The 20,647-nt window shown below is 44.4% G+C and overlaps 1 protein-coding gene and 1 pseudogene across 6 annotated transcripts; both read left to right on the top strand.

Annotated features, from left to right (window-relative positions):
- Nucleotides 1–339: 339 nt before the first annotated feature.
- Nucleotides 340–19,767, top strand: PIGV (phosphatidylinositol glycan anchor biosynthesis class V). Of its 6 annotated transcripts, none has more exons than XM_035121109.2 (4): nucleotides 340–473; nucleotides 8,673–8,832; nucleotides 12,625–13,797; nucleotides 17,801–19,767. In XM_035121109.2, the coding sequence occupies exons 1-4, from the start codon at nucleotides 424–426 to the stop codon at nucleotides 18,089–18,091; spliced, it is 1,674 nt and encodes a 557-aa protein (XP_034977000.2). In that variant the 5' UTR covers nucleotides 340–423; the 3' UTR covers nucleotides 18,092–19,767. The 6 variants fall into 6 exon arrangements, with proteins under 6 accessions (XP_034977000.2, XP_034977008.2, XP_034977006.2 ...); XM_035121115.2 differs by lacking the exon at nucleotides 340–473 and adding an exon at nucleotides 548–685; XM_060275785.1 differs by lacking the exon at nucleotides 340–473 and adding an exon at nucleotides 582–659.
- On the top strand, nucleotides 19,637–19,789 carry LOC118088038 (U1 spliceosomal RNA; annotated as a pseudogene).
- Nucleotides 19,790–20,647: the final 858 nt, after the last annotated feature.

Raw genomic sequence — 20,647 nt, 5'->3', positions numbered from 1 at the left:
GGTTTTTATTGTGAGACAACAGCAACTTTGTTCAATAAATGTGTCAGGAAGAGGGAAGCCATGTTCCGCCCACGGCAGCCCCACCCTGCGCAGCGAAGGAAGTCGGCACCGCCTGGTGCTGAGGGGGCCTTCGCAGTGCCCACCCATGTTGCCCTTAGCAAAGATGGCGCCTCCTCCCTCGCCCACGGACCGAGTCCTCCGCATGCGGCTCTTTCCCTATGCTTCACAAGGCGGCGGCGGTTGCAACCACCATATTATTATTATTTTTTTAAAAAAAAGTAGAACAGCGTCAACACGCTCCTTATTGTCACTTCCGGTAGAACACCGAAACTATTTTATTTGGTCCCAGTGCGCCACTCCTGCGCTCATGGAAGAGAGAATCGCGGCTAATGGCGGCTTCCAATGTAGAACCATAGACTTGCAATGGCCTTTTTAAAAAGAAGTTTAAAGGACGTCCCGGGTGTAAGTCTATGGTGAGTCTAGCGGCCCCCTCCCTCTCTATGGTTTCGCCTACGTTCTAACGCCGGAAGGGCGGCTGCTCTTGGATTATTGCGCAGGCGCTAAGGGCTTCCTTACCAACGGAAGTGGTTCGTCGCGGGCCGGAAGTAGGAGGAAGAGAGCCTGTGATTGTGTGTGAGACAAGAGACGGAGATGGAGCCGTTGAGTCCCCGCGCTGAGCACTCAGGTTGGGGGGGGGGAGGAACAGCGGTTGTCGCCGGGGGCCGCCAGCTGAGGGAGAGAGGGGACTGGCTTCTAGACCCTCCTCTGAGAGGCTCGCCCCAAAAGCGCCTCCCTACATGGGCTCATCCCATAGGCTGCCGCTTGCCCTATAAGCTCCCTTCTTCCTGCCGAAGGAGAGATGGGGACACGCCCCCCACGCCTGACTCCCCTCCCTCTCTCCTCTCTTAGCTTTCATCCCCATGCTGTCCCCCGCCATAGCCGCTGAGTAACCACTGCTTGGTTGGGCTCCTAAGCAGGTTTCTATGAACATATGAAGCCGCCTTTGAGAGGCAGTGTGGTGTAGTGGTTGGACTGTGTTAAACTCTGGAACTCACTCCCACAGGAGGCAGCGTTGGCTTTAAAAGAGAATTATACAAAGTCAAGCGATCAGTAGCTACTAGCCACAATGGGTATGTTCTGCCTCCGCTCTTAGAGGCAGTATACCTCTGAATATCAGTTGCTGCCAGTTGCTGTTGCACTCTGGTCCTATTACAGGCTTCCCAGAAGCATCTGGTTGCCCACAGTGAGAGCAGGATGATGGAGTAGATCTGCTATTGGCTTGATCCAGCAGGGCTTTTCTTGTGTTCTTACCGCTGACCTGGGTTCACAGATGTGTGACTGAATTGGATGTACATGCAAATAAGGCCAAGGGGTTAGTATTTGCTTCCATGCTCCCTCCTCTGTGACCAGTATGGAAATCTAAACTGCTGGCTTTTTACCTGGCTAGGTAAAAAAGAACCCTTCTATCCTGGTGGGCAAGGGATAGAGTGAACTGGCTCGCTTCTTAACAGCTTGCTGTGTTTCTGGGCTGACCATGGAGGAAGTGAATTTTCTCTGTAGCTGGCATAGAAACTTAAGTGGGCTGATGGAGAAGACAAATTGTTGTGTCTGTACTCTTGTCAGTTTGCTCGTTCATCTTGGAATTCTTGGTTGCCTATGGCTACCAGACAAGTTTTTAAATGCAAGGCTTGTGTGAGAGGGGAGGTGCATTTTTCTTTTTCAGTTATGTCCTCCAAGGAGCTCCGGGTGACCTTTGTGGGTGACACTACCCCTTTTATCCTAACGGCCACACTGTGGAGTAGATTAGGCTGGGAGAAAGGTGAGCTTCAAGGTTCAAACAGGTTCAGATCCCTACTCAGCTCCAAAGCTATGCCAGTGTACCCTGTCTCAGCCTAGCCTATGTTACATTGCACACATTTTCCCTCTCAACACTCAACAGTCTTGACTCTTGACACTACTTTCAATGTTATGCCAGCTAGACACTATGAAAACGACACGGTCTCTACCCGGGTGTCTTACAGTTTACATTTTGACCTTAAATGCAGGGATGGATGATACAAAAATGAGCAGAGGGGAAGTGCCTGAGGAAAATCAGAGTGACAGAGATGTTTATTTTGAGGGAGCGCCTGGTGGTTCATTCGTTTGTCGTTAAACCAAAAGTAGGATGGGACAGAGCTGCTATGCTAGATTCCTGGCAGATGGGTTGCTGTTGTTTGCTGGGAGGGAGAGGGACAAGGTGGCAGGGAGGTGGGTGTGGTTCAAACAGTCCAGCAATCCTCCCAATGTGTTTGCATTATGCCAACCTCCCTGCTTCCTTGCTTACACCCCTCATCTGGTAAGCAACAGTATCCCACCAGCCAGGAAACTAGCCTAGGGGGGCTTGCCTGTCACCTTCTTTACACAACTTTAGGTGTCAGGGAAAAAACATTCCTCTTCTTTGGCTAATTAAACAGTTTATGGTCTTTTAAAACTGGAGGGGGGCATTGTTGTTATTGTTATGCTATTTATTTTTGTGTTTTTATATTTTAAACCATCCTTTGATCTTTGGATGAAGGAAAGGGTAGTATAGAAATGTAATAATTATTAATAATAGTGGCTTTGCCTCAGCTGGTGGACTGTGTCAGCTCTAAACCCAGGATTGCAATTTGTGTTAGAGGCAGATGCTTGCGAGTTAAATACAGTGGTACCTCAGCAGCTTCTTTTTTGTCAAGTCTTAAAACCTTAATCTGTCTTCACTCATAGTAGTGGAGGGACAGGTTTAATGAAGCTAGGGTTGTTAAAGAAAGGCTTTCCTAAAGTACTCTGTTTTCATGAAGAACTTCAGAGCAGGTGAGATTGTGAAGGAACAGCAAATAGAAGCTGACCCAAGTTGAAGAGCAACATGGAAGAAACCGTGGGAGGCAAGAGAAGATGATGAGCTTGCGTTAGATGTAAGGAGTAAAAGATTTGGAGTTAAGGGAAGATGTATGATCAGAATGGGGGATCACATTAATAGGGAGGAATAGAAGCCTGGTGGTGGTGAAAAGTGCAGTAAGAAGCCGGTGATGTGTCTGGGGAGTGGGGAACAATTCTGAATTCTTCTCTGTCAACTACTAGGTATTTCTTCTGTTTCCATTTAATCTTTGAAGACTTGATTGCCCTCATCTTCTGACTTCATTACATGATGGTCTCCTGTGTTCTCAGGTTTCCATGCATGAGTGAATGAGTCCGGTTCAGAGTTGGAGTGCAGGTATTTTATGTATAAGGTGTTGGGTGCCCTGTTAAAAGATCTTGAGCATTACACTTGGGAAGCAATGTTTGCTTGTTAGAGGGTTTCTTGGTATATATGGAAAGTCAGATGGACCACTGTTCTTGTGGTGCTGGGTATCTCCTTGAAAAAATGAATGTTTGAGGAATGCATGTAAATCAGGCATCCCCAAACTTCAGCCTTCCAGATGTTTTGGACTACAATTCCCATCTTCCCCAACCACTGGTCCTGTTAGCTAGGGATCATGGGAGTCGTAGGCCAAAACATCTGGAGGGCCATAGTTTGGGGATGCTTGGTGTAAATGATCATATGAGAAAACAAGAAGTGATCCTCTGATGGTAGGAGGTACAGTGGAACCTCGGTTTACAAACACAATTGGTTCCAGAAGTCTGTTCATAAACCGAAGTGTTCATAAACCGAAGCAAACTTTCCCATTGAAAGTAATGAGAAGTTGATTAATCCGTTCTAGACGAGGAAAAACACCCCCTAAAGCAGCAGGGCCTTCGCTCCGATGCCTTCGCGGAGGCTGGGGAGCGCTCCCTGGCCTCCGCGAAGGCATCAGAGCGAAGGCCCTGCTGCTTTAGGGGGTGTTTTTTCTTGTCTAGAAGGATTAACCGCTTTGCTCCGATGCCTTCGCGGAGGCCGGGGAGCGTTTCCGCGACTGGGCTGCAACCGTGAAAGCGCTCCCCGGCCTCTGGGAGGCATCGGAACGAAGGCCCAGCCTCCCCGAAGGTATCGGACGCTCAGTAGGCCTCGGGCACCTCGGTTTACTAACTTCCGGATAGTTCGTAGACCGAAAATTCGTAAACTGAGGTGTTCGTAAACCGAGGTTCCACTGTAAAGTGATTTGTTTGCATGAATCTGCTTTTTGACCAGCTTTTAAGCCAGTTTGTTTTCACAGCTTTATAATCAATTTTTGTTCAACAGCACATCAAGGTGAGCTCCCTGTGGCAAAGAAGTCATGAGGCTAAAATATATCTTAATTTGTTAGTAGTTCCCCGCTCTCCCCGCTCTGGCTCGAATTTGGCCACCAGCCACCTGAATTATCAGCTTAGTGTGCATTCACATATTAGAATATAATGAGTCCGGCACTGGAGGTTCACAGGCCATGTTTCATTATGTGTCAGTGTAGCAAACACCAGGAAATGTGAGCAGCTGCCTGGATGAGTGGTAGTCAGGTGGCAGCCTTTTTGCTTGCTGCTGGTTGGGTCCAGAAATAAACAGTAAATTGCAAGAACTCGGACAAGGAGGAAGATGAATTTCAAGTAAGTCTTCAAAAGGTTTTATTTATGTAATGATAAGATGAATTCAAATAGGAATCAATTCCAGTATGACAGTGAGGCAAAAAAAAAAAAATCCAGTGAAAAAATCCCAGGACAAGGCCCTATTCCGCCAATTCTTCATCAGCAATGTTTTAATGGTCAGAGTGTACCAAGTATGTTTGCTGCTGGTTGGGAGCAAGTGTATTCAGATTTAGCTAACCACCAGCACACATTGTGCTGTTGCTCTGTGAATTATAGGTCATAAAATCAGCTCTGGGAGGCCACTGTGTTACTGATCTTTGGGATCATGGCCACTGTGTGTGCTTTGGGGAAACCACTTTCAGCCTCCGTTTCCCAGCTGTAAAACAGGACTAATAGGGTCACTGAGGGTATGAAGCACTTTGTAAATTAAAAATGCAATAGATGTATAAAAGAGCATGGCTTTCGGAGAATGGCTAAGAAGCAGAGTTAAAAAGAAAATATAAAATAAGCGATCAATATTGCATAAGTTGCTTATGGTCAGTCTGGGAAGATGACACTGAAATGATGTCAATCAGAGACATGTACTTGAAATTATACCCCAAAGACAAAGTAGCATGGATGATACAAGTGTGGTGCATCCTTAGTTTAGCAACATTACAAACTCGTAAGAATGTAAGAACTCTGTTAAATTGGAACCAGTTAATCCAATAACTCTCCCACTCAAAAATTAATGTTTAATTTGGAGCAACAGGACCAGTGGTACTATATGTGTGAATGGATGCTGGTGGGGCTCTGACTCTTTGCTTCCAAGTGTATTAATATATTCTACACCAAGATCTTAACAGTATGTACTGAAACTGAGACAAAGCTATTTCTCACTAGTTCCAAAATAGGGAGAAACCATTTTCCCGTTTCTAGAGGGATATTTGTTTTAATACCGGTAAGTGCAAGAAAAAAGAAAAACAATGCAAGAGAATGGAGATGTCTTCTAAAAGTCAGGTACCTGTAGTTGTTTATAATTTAAAGTGAAATATAATAAAATAAAATAACAATACAATGAAACATAACTGATAGCTATTAAAAGTAGCAATAAAATCAAGACCATACGACGAGGCCTTCAAAACACTGGAAAACAAAGAAGGCTTCCCCCTTGGTGCATTAAAACCACCAAAGTTTATGCCAGACGAATGGACGGGGAGAGAGTGCCACAGATGATGTGACCTGACTCTTCCTGGTAGCCACCCCCACCTCCCCTCCCAAGATGGAGGCACCCAGAGCTGGCCCTGTGGTGAAGATGTTCATGATTATGCTTTGCCTTTCTGTGCAGAGCAGTTACAGTGCATGCAACCTCTCTCCACTCCTATGAAACAAAATAAACATATATTTTTTTTTAAAAAAAATCCATACAAAATCCCTGGTCAAAACCAACAAAACCAATCGTTATAAAAGCGCAGAAGTTCATTCCAGCCCAAGAGCCTTCAAGAAAGGTGCACAATTCATACACAAATCAAATCTTTCTGTAGGTTTTTTTGTGGGGTGGGTTGTGGGTGGGGAACGTTTAAAAAAACCTTTAACCTCAGACAGCAATACTTATTTCCATTAAAATAGGTATATGTTGAAATGGAAACTGCTTTTAAAGAAATAACCTCTGCAGAGGCTGTGTCCAAAAAAAGGTGGTAGGTGGGACAGCATTGCAATAAGGAAATTAATGTGACTCAAAACGGAGGGGAAACAAACTACAGTACATCTTTTCTTTAGTCAAAAGAAATGGGCAGGTGAAGTGAATTATTTAGACTTATTAATAGAAGTATACTGAGAACTGAATTCCTGAGTTATTTTTACTATCTTAATCTACAGGATAAATGTAAATACATGGAGAGGTGCTTTATAAAAGAGTTCAATGTGTGCATGGCCATGGATTTTATCAGGGAATCCTGTATTATCACATACAGTATCTATAATTTGATTCCCTCAGCAGTGCAAGGTGTGGAAAGGTACCAACACAGTGAGTGCCTGGTGCCCTCTGGTGGCAACTAGGCTACAGTGCAGAACTTAAAAACCATTTCATAGTTCCATTTTAAAGGATTAAAAAAAACAAAATCTGCCGTCTGGCTTTTTAGATTTGCATGCTGTTCTTGACAGGAGGGGATAAAAATGGAGGTAGAGAAGACAGGTCAATGTTTTCAATAACAAACTACTCCTGACTAGAAATAAGAAATGTTGCCAGGCTTAAATTTGCATAAGTTTTTTTTTAATTAAAAAAAACACTCAAAGATTTTCTCAGTGCTTCTGCCACAGATGACTGCTTGGCTGTACTCATAGTAGAAAAGCAAGCCTGCTTGATAGTCTTTCGCTGATGTGGTGGGAGGTTTTACTTCCTTTTCTGTCCTTGGGGACATCTCTAGCTGTTTCATCATGTTGCACAAAGCCTTTCTCTTTCATGTGCAGCAAGTTCCAGCTCTCTTTCCATTATGAGGAATAGGATGGGTATGAAGGAAGGGTTTGTATATTACAACAACCCCGGGGAGGAGGTCCAGTGTGTGTCTGCACATAAAGACACATTGCACACACACTTCTGGGATCCTTGTAGATGAAGGCCAGATCAACAATTATTGGTCTGGAGGGCATGTTTTGCTCCTAACACCAAAAGCCTGATAGTTAAATAGAGTTTGCTGTTCAGAGCTAGTTATGCCAGTCAGTAGCAGATAGGGCTCTCAGTGGCTCTTACTAATGATAGCTAAACAGATCCTGCTGAGTACCAGATGCTGGCACATATAGGAAGGGCTGTTGTCTTTGTGCTCTGCTGGTGAAGTTCCCGGAAGCATCTGGTGGGTCACTGTGGAAAACAGGATCCTGGATTTAGATGGACTGTTGCTTTGATCCAGCTGGCTCTTTTCTTTTTTTTACAGTCTGCTTCTCTTGAGTGTAACTCATTACTTTGCCATTCACCTCTATGGGGAAATTGTTCGTTCATACAGGAGCAAGTAAAGGTACACTGAGTAGCCCCTTCTGGCATGGAGGATAAACCTGCTCTCTTACTTTGGTGACTCCAGCCGCTGATAGTCAAGCCTGCCCCTATTGCATTGCTGTACCCACTTCAACTCAGTTTCCCCAGGTTTTGTTCAGTGTCTTACATTGTAAACAAATTTAATAAATAATAATAATAGATCATCCTGTGATCCTCAGATGAAGAGCGGTATATAAATTTAAATAATAATAATAATAATAATAATAATAATAATAATAATAGATCATTGCCAAACTTGGCACAAGGGTTCCCAAGTTAGGCAACTGTCTTTGTTGGTGTTGGATATTGAGTGCCATTTTGAATCAAATGTAACTTTGGCATGACTTTGTCCAATTTTCGGTGTGACAGGTCCAAACACACAAATTGCTGTATCCATATAAAAATCATGATTTATTGTTGTTCTTTCTAAGAATTCCCAGGCAGTACCAGACACTCCCCACAGGTATTTATGTAAACAGGTTCCTGTTTATGTCTGTCATTATGATGGATAGTGTGTGTGTGCATGGAGGAAGTGTGCGGTTAAACTATGTCATTCCCTACCATATCACAATGATAACCACCAGGAAAATGGCTAGGTAGTGCAGTCAAGAGTTAGCTTTGTTTCTTTAGCTACAGTTAAATCCCATCTTTACTCCAAGGAGTTCAAAGCAGCACATGTGGTTCTTCCATTTTATCTGTCTTAACAACCCTATTAGCCTAGAGATGGGGACTTCCCCAAGGTCACCCCAAGGTACTACAGCATCGCAGGGGCCAACCAGATGCGTCCTCTGGGAAGCCCAGAAGAATGACCTGAGAGCAACAGCAATGCTCCCCACTTGTAATTCCCAGCTACTGATATTCAGACGTATGGTGCTTTTGGCAGTGGAGGTAGAGTATAGCCACCATGGCTTGTAGCCATTGATAACATTATTCTGCATGAATCTGTCTAACCCTATTTTAAAGCCATCCAAGTTGTTGCCCACCACTACCTCATAGCTGAGTGGAATTTGAACCTGTATCTCCTTCATCACCCAGTGGTTAGAGTCTAGCCACTACATCACACCTGCTCTCTTAGTTCAGAGAACGAGTGTGGAAACCATTATTTGCCTGCCATTGAAAAACATGGTGCAAGTATTATCCTGCGTGATGTTGAATTTATTATTATTGATTTCAGGTTTCAAAATCTCTCCGTGGATTTTCCTGCATGGAAGGCAGTGGTGACCCATTGGATGACCTCCAAGGTCAGAATGCTGCAGAGGAAGGAAGGAGACCCTCGTTGCCAAGAGGTGGTTTGGTTTGCAGTGCTTTGCAGAGTGCTCACACTTTTCCTCCAGGCAAGTCCGCTAATACTAAGCACTCAAGTATACAATCTCACTGAAATATAACCTGCCTGGCATTCTCAGACCAGGACAGGTGACATCAAAAATAAATACTTGGTTCTTTTTCATATGTTTAAAGATCTCATGTTTAAAATTTTCAAAAGGTAGTATATCTGTTCTAGATAGAGAGGGGTCATACCTAGGTTAGTGTTGGAGCACATGCCTTTCCTGCAGAAATTTGCAGGTTAAAACTCTATAAACATTTCCAGTTAGAATGATCAGTGTAGAGAGTCTGGGACAAGTGGGACCCACCAAGGATCTGTATTATGGGGCTGCTGTTTTTTAACTTGCTCATAAATGATATGGGGTTTGGGGTGAGCTGTGTGTTGACCCAAGTATGCCAATGATACTAAAAGTATAAAAAACGGGATTGTGAAAATGATCAAGGAGCTGTCGCAAATCCCATGAAAAGGAAAGATTTCAGCATTGGAGCTTTTTAGCTTAGAAAAAGGGTAAATAAGGAGGGGAGAGATGATAGAAATGTATAAAAATTATGCATGGCGTGGAGAAATGGAAAAGAGAGACGTTTTTAAAGTACTTTTTCATCAGCACATAGTTTGTTATTCTAAGGCATTTGCTGCCATGCAATGTAGTGATGGCCACCAACTTAGATGGCTAGTCCAGCTGGTCTGGCAGAGCCCTAGGACCATCTCTAGCCATTGCAGCTGAAGCTTCTTCTGTCTGCTAGTGTCCTTCAATGGTGCAGGAAATATAGCGACTGGGCCCTGTTGCTACAGTTCCCTGTCTGAAACTGTGGACACATCATAGCTTTACAGGTTACATAAATGATTTTAGAACTCCCCCAAAAGGTGTAGTTTTTGGAGTGTGTATGAGTAAGAATGGCATTCCCTCAGCGAATCAAACAGAAACGCAGCAGGAAGCTTCTGCAGGTTATTTGTTTGGATGTACAGAATTCATGTGTTGTGGCATAATAGTGTACTCTCCATCACATACTCAATAGTTTGGGAATACAGTAACTGGTTTATGTACTTCCAAATGTAAGTCTGCAGATATGATGTGGACTACACACTTTAAAAAATGAAAACAAAATATTCTCAATAATCCATATTCTGTTCTGGAGAGCTAATCCTATGCAGAATTTCTGAAGATTAGTAGCTGTGCCTTTGTAATCTCTGAGCAGGCAAGATTTTCCTCCCTAGCTATTCTTGTGCTCAGAGGAACGTGAAGCCAGCTGCAGGAGCTTTTTCTACATAATAGGTATTTGACATTTAAATTAGGCATATTTTTACTGCAATAGCAAGGGAGGCCCTGAAAAGGGAGCACCCTGTGCATTCTGCCAAAGATACCACTTTTTCTCACAAAATCTCAACCAACCTGTGAACCAGAAGCACTGCTCTCAGGCTGATAGGAATGTTGCTCCCAATTTATCTGCAGTGATGGCAACCAGAAATTCAGCTAACCTAAGTCATTGGCAGTGTAAGATGAGTGAGTCTTCACAAGGATTAAGGCATTAGGGTTTTGGGGTGGCTAGAACCAAAATTAAATGCATCCTGTAGGGTTAAGGCAGCCTTCCCCAACTTGGTGTCCTCCAGATGTTTTGGTCTATAACTCCCATTATACCTGACCATTGGCTATGCTGGTTGGGGCTGACAGGAGTTGGAGTCAGCAGCAGCTGAGGACACCAAGCTTGGGGAAGTTGGATTGAGTCAAGGCTAAAGCAAACAGCACATACAAGTTCTGAGATGTCATACTTGTGTAGGATGAGAAAACCAGGGTAAACTGGAGCCAGAGTAAGCCATTACTAAGAATTCAGTTATGTGAGAGCAAATTGAGGAGAGATGGAAGAGAAACAATGCATTTCTGTGCCCCCAACTATGGAATTTCTACCCAAAAGAAGTCAGACTGATGCCGTCCCTGATGGCTTTTGTGCAGGCAGTGAAACACTTGCTTCATTCCCCCCCCCCCCCCCCGGTTCTAAATCATGGTGTTAACTTCTCTATTCTCCTTGGTTTACAACCTTTGGGTTTAATTTTGTTTAAAATTAGGTTGCAGGAGGCTAGCTTGGGAGATGGAAATCTATGGCTATAGAATCTATAGAAGTTGCTGGAGAGCCACTGCCAGAGTAGATGGTGCAGCGCTAAATGGGCAAATAGGCTAAACTGTTATAAGGCCGTCTCCCATGTCCCTGTGTTGTACATGGGGCATATTAACACAGTATGCTGGCCAAAGAGTGTTGCATATTCCAGCCTTAGAAGAACTTGGGGTGGAATGCAGCTTCATCATGACAGCTACAATGGGATCCTACTAAAGTTCCTTGTAGGGCCATAGGTAAGTTCTGACACTGGGAACTGTGCCAAATACACACACAGTTGATGCCAGACAGACTGCTAGCAGGAGAATTCCTTTTTGGTCCCTCATAGCTTGTGCTGGGTATTGTCGTCTGGCCAGCCAAACAGCCACAGGGTTGTTTTTTATGGAAAGGCATGACTGCCTTTATTGAGTTTGATTTCATTAGATGTGTGGCTCTCTCTGTTCCTTGTGTGCCAACACATAATTGGATTCATTGCACAAAGGAAACCCCCGAGTTTGACATTTCTGAATGCTTAGTCTGGCTCGGCAAGTTGGAATGACTTTTCATTTGGCAGATGATCTCAGTGCACATTTAGAAATTGCCGTCTTTGGCATGTTGCTCTTTTCTCCCACAGATTAACAAGAGGTACAAAGCATTCTCAATGATCAGTTGTTTTCCCCCCTGAGCACCTTCATCTTGGCATACAGGACTGCTGGCTTAGCATAGTGGCTAAGTTGCTGGTTCAGATGCCACCTCTGCCATGAACTCATGAAACAGTCTTAGTTTCGGCCCTGCATCTGCAATATGGTGATAGTAATACTGTACTGGCATCCCTTACTTGGTTGTTGTAAGGATTGCAAGATACCGAGAAGAGAGCCTTCTTGGTAGTGGTGCCCTTCCTGTAGAACACCTTCCCTTCAGATGTCAAAGAAATAAACAACTATCTGACTTTTAGAAGACATCTTTAGGCAGCCCTGTTTAGGGAAGTTTTTAAAGGATTGATGTTTTTAATTATGTTTTAAGATACGTTGTAAGCTGCCCAGAGTGGCTGGGGAAACCCAGCCAGATGGGCGGGGTATTATTATTATTATTAGTAGTAGTAGTAGTAGTAGTATTTACTTAACCCACTTCTTGAATCTTATCCATTATATGCAGTTTGCGGTCTGTTGGAGAAAGTCTAGAAGACATTAAAAGTTGTTTCCAATGCTAGTCCTGTTTGAAGTGGGGCCTTTGGGTGGTCTTCAGATAAGTTTTACTCAGAGTAGATACACAGAAATTAATGACTAAGTTAAGTCCATTAATTTCAGTAGGTCTACTGTTGAGTGAAAAGTGGAAGTTAATGGACATGATTAACTTAGGTTCATTAACTTCAGTGGGTCTACTCTGCATAGCACTTAGTTGGACACTACCCTAAGGAAAAACATTGGTGGCTAAAGAAAAAAGTTCCCCTACTGCTGCATTTGCCCAAGTTGTCCGTTCTCCCATTTTCCCACTAGAAATGCCTCTAAAACAGCCCCTGCATGAGAAATTGCTCCAGACCCGGACGTAATGCCTGCAAGTCCTTGTTTGGGGCAGGGGATAACTTGTTGTGAGGCTTTGAATTCCCTGGTCAGGTTCAGGTCCCAAATCAGAGGGAATATGTTGTTTTTGTGAGGGAGGGGAGCAGGACGTTGGCTTGGCTGTCATTTTCTATCCTTTCTTCCCACTCCTCCCAGGCCCTTTTCAACCTCCTGATCCCCGACCATGCTGCTGATGCCTTCTCTCCACCCCGTTTGTCTGAGTACGGGTTTTGCGACTGGATCTTGGAATGGCTCCTGGGAGGCCTGTCACGGTGGGATGCGGAGCACTTCTTGTTTATAGCTGAGCACGGCTACGTGTATGAGCACAATTGTGCCTTCTTCCCCTTGTTTCCCTTGAGCCTGCGAGCGGCAGCGGAAACGGTGCTGTGGCCCTTCAAAGGCTTCTTATCTCTCCGGACCCGCCTGCTCCTTTCTGGAGCTCTGCTCAATGGCCTGTTCTCTGCCTGGGCAGCATGGACTCTGTATAAGCTCAGCTGCGCAGTCCTGCAGTGCCGCAGGAAGGCGTTCCTGTCAGCCATCCTCTTCTGCCTCACCCCTGCAAACGTCTTTATGGCAGCTGCTTATTCAGAAAGCATGTTTGTCCTCCTAGTGTTTGGCGCTATGTGGCGGCTAGAGAAAGGGCAGCATTGGGCCAGCACCCTTCTCTTTTCGCTAGCTGCTGGCGTGCGTTCCAACGGACTGATCAATGCTGGGTTCCTCCTCTATTCCCAGACAAAACTCTTTACCTCCCAGCTGCAGGCGAGGACAGGAACTGGAGTAAAGCCGCCACAGATCTTGGGTCAATTCCTAAACCTGGTAGCTTCCCTGGTGGTGATGTCTGCCTCTGTTTTCCTGCCATTTGCTTTGTTTCAGTTCTGGGCATACCTTCGGTTCTGCAACACCACGTTTAGCCCTGAGTATGCTGTGCCGGACCCACTGTTGCAACTGGCTGTACATAAGGGGTATCGTGTAGCAGCCTCAAATGGTGTGGCACCACCATGGTGCTCCTGGAACTTTCCTGTGCTCTACACTTACATTCAAGATACTTACTGGAATGTCGGCTTCCTCAGGTACTTTGAGCCCAGACAGATCCCCAACTTCCTGCTAGCTGCACCCGCCATTGTGCTGGGCTCCTGGGCAGCCTGGTGGTACATCGCTGCAAACCCCTGGCACTGCCTAACACTTGGCCTGCTGAGAAGAAAGACTGAAGGAATGAAGGGAAAGGACTTGAGCAAGCCAGCTACTGGTTTTTACTCTCCTGGTGCATTTGTTTACATGGTCCACGCAACAGTTCTGTTGGTGTTTGGGACCTTCTGCATGCATGTGCAGGTGAGTTTTGCAGATTCTTGAAGGGCTATCAAATAGCAGGGTGGTGGCAACCTGAGCAAAAGTGTATCATGGTGTTGCCAGTCCAGCCTGGCATAAAACCTTGAACTCTGCTTCGAAGGGATACACACTATGCAGGAGCAAATGGTCAGCAGGAAGTGGTAGCCAATCTCTGACCCAAGACATTCAGACTTGAATTTTTTTTAAGGTGTGCATCTTACAGTACTCATTTTGTGTGTATTCTGAAAACTAATATGTCACATAGCCCCAAGACTTTGGCCTTTCCCAGCTCTGTTAACCTAACATTCCTTGAACTAGAGATGAACCCTGAGTCCCTTTATGTGCTAAGCAAGTATGCTAGTATAGCCTTCGCATATATTAGGGTGAGAGACCTTAGGTCATGGTAGAGCATGTGCACTGCATGGACGGGGGCCAGGTTTCAGTCCTTGACATGTCCAGATTAAAGAGTGGCAGGTGATGAAAATGACCTGAAACCCTGAAGAGCCCCAGCTGCCAGACTACTGGGCTAAATGGATGATAATCTGACCTGGTATAAAACAGCTTGCTATGTTCCTGTGCAATTTGCCAATGAGCAGTTAATCTAGCTTTGGGTTAAGTACCAAGCAGGAGTGAAACAAAGGAACTAAAAGCAGTTAGCTTGGAAAAACAATGATTCTTAAGTTCAAATATGGGGGGAAAGGGTACTGTAAAAGAAGAAAGGTGGTACTCTTCTCCCAGGGAAATCAACAATATTTTAATAACAGCTGCTGAAATTTGAACTGTGCAGCAAAGAATACTTCATACTTCTAGGCAGCAGACCTCAGTGATGAACTAGGTTGCCTGAGAAAACAGTGAATTCCCCTGCTTTTAGGGAGCAGCTGCATTATTTAGGCTGTGCAGATGTACATGGAAAAAGGAGTGGGTGTGGACTTTTAGTTAGCTGTTAAAGTTATGAATTGCTTTCTGCAGCAAAAAATCGAGAAGCGATTTACAAAATTGAAATACAAAAGTAAAATTCAGTAATAAACATACTGAAAACACAACCAAAGTGTAAACATCTAATCGCCGAAACTTTTTAAACACTTAGAATCTGGGGTGAGGGGAAACTGGCCTTGTGCTTGATATTCAGACAGGTCAGAAATCACTGATGTGCAAATGTGCCTCTTGGTGGAAGCCAGAAAAATAGGCTATGCTCTCAGCTTCATTTAGGGCAGAAGGTGTGTGTTTAAAAAGGGCGTGGTTTCCTCAGTGACCTCACAGTTGAAATTTATACACCCTTTAAAGATGGATAAGTGCCTCTCATTAGATTTGCAGTCTGATTCTGTGCGTGCTTATTGGAAGCAAAGCCAGAGATTTCAGAAAGGATTACTCCGAGATTATTGTGCATCTGCAGATTACTGTGTATGGGGCTGGAGCCTTAGGCATTGGGATTTCTTTTTGACTAAGCATGCATAGGATCTAGTGATATGAGCCCCATCTTATGCTCTGTTGTGGAGCAGCAGCAGGATGAAGTATTGAAGCCTGGGCTTCCAGAGGTGATACGTTTCTCCACTTCTACACCAAAGCAGGCCCTGCTGTTTGCTGTTGGATTACCTTGCCACTAGGTTAAAAAGTCCCTGTGCTGTTCAGCATTGGAACATTGGTCAAGGGGTGCTTTGAGAGTTTGGGATGAATGCAGTGGAGGTGAGGCTACCCCGTTACGATTTTAAAATAGCAAAAACATCTGTTTGTGAGCTGCATTCATGCTCTTGCAACAGATGCAGCTCCCCAGCAATCTATCATTTTCAAGCCAGGCCAGCTCTCTCACACACCCAGCCTGTCACCTAGGAATAAGGCGATCTACTACCAATCACCCTTGGGGAGTGCCATCACTCTCAACACACCCCAAAGGAACAACCCAAAGTGGCTGCCCCCATAGGGCTGGCTCACTGGCAATGACCAATCACCGACAGCAGTCTCCAAATAAATAGGCTTCCTCCCTGCAAACTAGCTACACCTATGGCAAAGTTCTTGCTCTTCCCTAATGGGCTAGCTGGCCAAAGATGGCTCCTCTGATAGACTGCTATTCTCAAGGTTCAGCTAAAGTGGCTGGGCAGGCTAAGGTTAGTATTCACCTCCCAAGTGAGAACTAGTGTTATGTATTGTGCGCCATAATGCTCCTGCTTTAAATTTCAATCACTGGGTAGTCTCGGGTAAGCTTCTGTTCACTCATCCTTATCTACTTGCCTGCAATATGTGGGTGGTCATATCAGCCTGCCTTACAGGACTTGTTGTAAGGATTACTAAGATAATGTATGTGGAATGCTTTTGAACACTCAGGAAAAGCACTATATAAATACTATGCAATGAGTATTATTACTTATTGTAGCATCTTGATAGCTATGGGAGCAGCAGCTCACTGGTTCCTGGCATTAATTCCAAATGATATTTTTTATTGGGTTGATGATTTTTAAATTTATATAATGCTCTGTCCTGGTGAAAACTCTGTTTAAAGGGTTGCCATAGACCACAGCAGTCACGAAATTAAAAGACGCCTGCTTCTTGGGAGAAAAGCAATGACAAACCTAGACAGCATCTTAAAAAGCAGAGACATCACCTTGCCGACAAAGGTCCGTATAGTTAAAGCTATGGTTTTCCCAATAGTGATGTATGGAAGTGAGAGCTGGACCATCAAGAAGGCTGATCGCCGAAGAATTGATGCTTTTGAATTATGGTGCTGGAGGAGACTCTTGAGAGTCCCATGGACTGCTAGAAGATCAAACCTATCCATTCTTAAGGAAATCAGCCCTGAGTGCTCCCTGGAAGGACAGATCGTGAAGCTGAGGCTCCAATACTTTGGCCACCTCATGAGAAGAGAAGAATCCTTGGAAAAGACCCTGATGTTGGGAAAGATTGAGGGCACTAGGAGAAGGGGACGACAGAGGACAAGATGGTTGGACAGTGTTCTCGAAGCTACGAACATGAGTTTGACCAAACTACGGGAGGCAGTGGAAGACAGGAGTGCCTGGCGTGCTATGGTCCATGGGGTCACGAAGAGTCGGACACGACTAAACGACTAAACAACAACAACAAAATAGACTAGGCATCCCCAAACTGCGGCCCTCCAGATGTTTTGGCCTACAACTCCCATGATCCCTAGCTAACAGGACCAGTGGTCAGGGATGATGGGAACAGGTAGGCAAAAACATCTGGAGGGCCGAAGTTTGGGGATGCCTGCCATAGAAAGTGGTCATCACCTCTTCCCTGGAAGTGCTTTAAGAGAGAGAAAGTTACAAGAAAGGGGAAGTAGGGAATTCCCCTAGATTCTGGGCAGAAAGAGTTGTCTTGTGTTTGCTTAATCACTTCCTCTTTTGAGCCTGGTGGTTAGCAGCTTCAGAAGTCAGAGGAATGGTAGAAAAGGCACATGCTGGAAGGCGCATGCCAGAACCAAACTTCCAACTGAGTCATAATTTATCCTTATTCCATAATAATTCTCCTTCAAACTGTGAGCTTTGATCCAGAAACCCATTTTGCAATTTGTTTTCAAAGGGTCTCATTCTCAGCACCCATCAGCTAATCAGCACAGAGAGGAAGCTCCTTTTAAGGTACACTCTCAGCTCCAGTCAGCAGTGCACCTTCAAATGGACTTGCTTTCAGCACCCATCAGTACTCCCAATCCCAGCCATGTGCCATGCCTACTACCGTAGGGCCCATGAGCCAGAAGTTCCCCAGCGCTGCAGTACACTATACTGCTGGCTTGATAAACTGATAAATATGCAGAAATTATAAAGTGGCATGCAGTTACATGTAGAAAGGACAGTATTTACCGGTAATTCTTTTCTGGGTAGAACAGAAGATCTTAAATGTTGAGGCTGTCCCTGCCCTAAATCTGGCAAATGGTTCAGATCACTTCACCTGCATCTTGTGCTCTTTCTTAAAAGGGGATTTACGGTATGTATCTTGGAATTATGTTGAAAAGTCTTGGGCATGTGCATAATGAAATAACGTCTTCAATTTTTAATAATAGGTCCTTACCAGATTTTTGGGCTCCTCTTCTCCAGTACTTTATTGGTTCTGTGCTCATCTCCTTCATGACTATGAGCCTTTGCTACAAAATGGGAGCCAATCTTCACAGCATGGAACACCCCTCTCAGATAAGCCCTCTCTTCCTAACTGGAACAGAAATGAAAACCCTGTGCTCGCACTTCTGTACAACTGGAGGCAGACTACCACACTCACCAAGTGCATTCTGGGATATGTCCTTTCCTATTGGATGTTGGGGCTGGTCCTTCACTGCAATTTTTTCCCATGGACATAAGTTTGTAGAACTGAGGAAGCCGACTAGATCATTTACTGAGCATCTTTCACCTTGTCAGTGTTGAGGCTAATTAGCATCTACATGAAACTGCTAGGAGAGAGTTGGAGCTCAGTGTCATCTGTGTGCTGATGACAACAAAATGTGCTAATTCCTCTCTTCTCCAGCCAAGCCAGAGAGAGTATTGAAGTGTTTTGTTTTTTCCTCCCAATAGACACTCAGCACTGTACAGTCATACCTCTGGATACGGTGCGAATGCTGCGGGTTGTGTACAACACGGGTTACGAATGCGCCGAACCCAGAAGTAACGGAACAGATCACTTCCGGGTTTGGCGGTTTGCGCATGTGCAGAAGCAGCGAATGACATCATGCGCAGAAGTGCAGGCGCGGGTTCCGTACTGCTCAGGTTGCAAACGGGGCTCCGGAACGGATCCCATTCGCAACCAGAGGTACCACTGTAGTTATTGAGCATACTTAGTCTGCAGTTGGCTTTTGTCATTCCTCCCCACCTTGTGTATGGAATTGTCATTCTGTAAATCTTTGGGTTCTTCCACACCTGCTGATATCTCCGTCTTGTGCTTGCATGGTGCTATTTTGGTTATATTAAGAAATGACAATCTGGATTGGTTTTCTGTTGGTATGTAGGGTGGGGCAAACAAAGTTATTTTTAATCCAGATAGAGGTGTTCTTGGTTAGAAGAGCTACCACTCTGGGAATAAGAGTTCTTTCTGTCTTGGAGGGCGGTTCACTTCCCTTAAAAACTCAGGTTCACAGCTTGGGAGTTCTCGTAGATTCACTCTTAGGTATTCAGGCAGGGGCTGTGGGTAGGACACCTTAGGCTGCTGTGCCTGCTGAGGTTCCCAGAGAGTAATCACAGTAGCACATGCCTTGGTTGCATCAAGATTTAGATTGCTGCAGTATGTTCTACATGGGGCTACCTTTGAAGTGTTTATAAACTTCAGTCAGTCTGAAACACAATAGTTAAAAGCCAGTTATTGAGAGCACATCTCATTTTGAGCCCAATCTCTCATTTGAGCCCAACTACTTACAGTATTAAGATCAGCTGGAGAGATCACCAAGAACTGGAAATCCCTGCTGTTAACCTTTTTTGTTGGTACCACAAGGTTTGGAATCTGGCACTGATGGAGAAGCTACCGTAACTCACAGATTTAAGGTGCTACAAAATGGAACTGAGTTGGACAAATTTCAGGATACATGGTAGATTACACAGACCACCAACGACAAAAATGTTTGTAAACCTCCAGCCACACATGGCCAACTACAGCTAAGTACTTTGGGCTCAGAGATACAATAGAAACAAAAATCAACTAATGAACTCTCTATACTATGGTACTTTGAACCTGATGATTTTATGCAACATTATATGGTGAACTGTCCATTGTTACAGGTACATATGTTTGTAATTTTGTATCAAAATCAATAAAATACTTTTTACAAAATCTACTGAAGAGTGTCTCCTTTGCATCCTGTCTGTATCTTAGGTGTGTTTGGTGTGGATGCAGAGGAAAGCCATATAAAAAACACTGGATACTTACCTGGCAGGGGAGACACCTTGATCATGAAGGAGGCTTTCCTAGGCTATGGCTCATCCATTGCACTGTGGGTGTGCTGACGCCTATGATTTCTCCAAATGTGGGAAACTTCATAATTTGTGGTAGTTGTTTTTTTAAAAAAAACCACTGAATACTAACACTTTGGGTGTGACCAAGAAACAGAAGCTGATATGGAGCTAAGGCATGCAAGTAGGAATATGCTTGATTTTTAAAGATTTGGATTACGAGGGCAAGGAGCAGGTTAAGCTCCCCATGGTGCCCTGAAGTGTAATTGCTTTCCACCGTCTATGTCAGAGGTAGCAAAGATATTGGACTCCTTCCAGACTAGCCAGCATGGTCAGTGGTTAGGGATGATGAGCGCTGAAGTCTAACATATCTAGAGGATACCATGTTGGCTACACCTGATGTATGTGGATGGTTGCCATTCATGCCTATGGAAAAAAAGAAGTGGTATACTTTGTGGTAACCTTTGTAATGGGTTCGTAAACTGGGCTGCCTGGACTTGGCAGGGATCCCATAGTAGAATGTTTGCACACAGAGCAAACACACTGCAATCCCTCTCAAACAAGGCTGCATGCAGGGTTCAAACCTGTCCTCTATGCTCACCCATCACAATGAAGAGCGTTTTGCCAGGGGAAGCCATGTATGATTACCATTTGATATTGTAGCCCATTCAGCATGTAAAGTTCAACCTACCAGCTGAATACAACACAGATGCAGACGGTGAGTCATTGCGCAGGAGACAAAAACGTTTCATCCCCCCCCCCCTTTTTCAACCACAAATTGGTTTCACTAGTGCATCAAACCATATTTGTCTTCTATATACATTGTGACTTCTGTACAGGATGCAACATAATTTTCATTCATGGGAACATCTATTGCTTTGAAGGGATAGTACATACGGTAATTCTGTTGACAAATAATACATGTTTACCTAAGTAAATAGGCAAGAAGTTCTGTGAGCTTAAAATGTTTAAAATAGTCT

Source organism: Zootoca vivipara, chromosome 6 (assembly GCF_963506605.1).
Source record: "Zootoca vivipara chromosome 6, rZooViv1.1, whole genome shotgun sequence".
Classification (NCBI taxonomy): domain Eukaryota; kingdom Metazoa; phylum Chordata; class Lepidosauria; order Squamata; family Lacertidae; genus Zootoca; species Zootoca vivipara.
Note: the sequence above shows the minus strand (reverse complement) of the source record. Positions and strands in the feature narration are given on the sequence as shown.

What these genes read in the sequence shown, in the direction of transcription:
- PIGV (XM_035121109.2), top strand. Translation starts at nt 424, where the DNA reads ATGGCCTTTTTAAAAAGAAGTTTAAAGGACGTCCCGGGTGTAAGTCTA. An exon ending in GTCCCGGGTGTAAGTCTATG is followed by an intron (nt 474 to 8,672) that starts GTGAGTCTAGCG and finishes TATTGATTTCAG; the next exon opens with GTTTCAAAATCTCTCCGTGG. An exon ending in CCTTCTGCATGCATGTGCAG is followed by an intron (nt 13,798 to 17,800) that starts GTGAGTTTTGCA and finishes TTTTAATAATAG; the next exon opens with GTCCTTACCAGATTTTTGGG.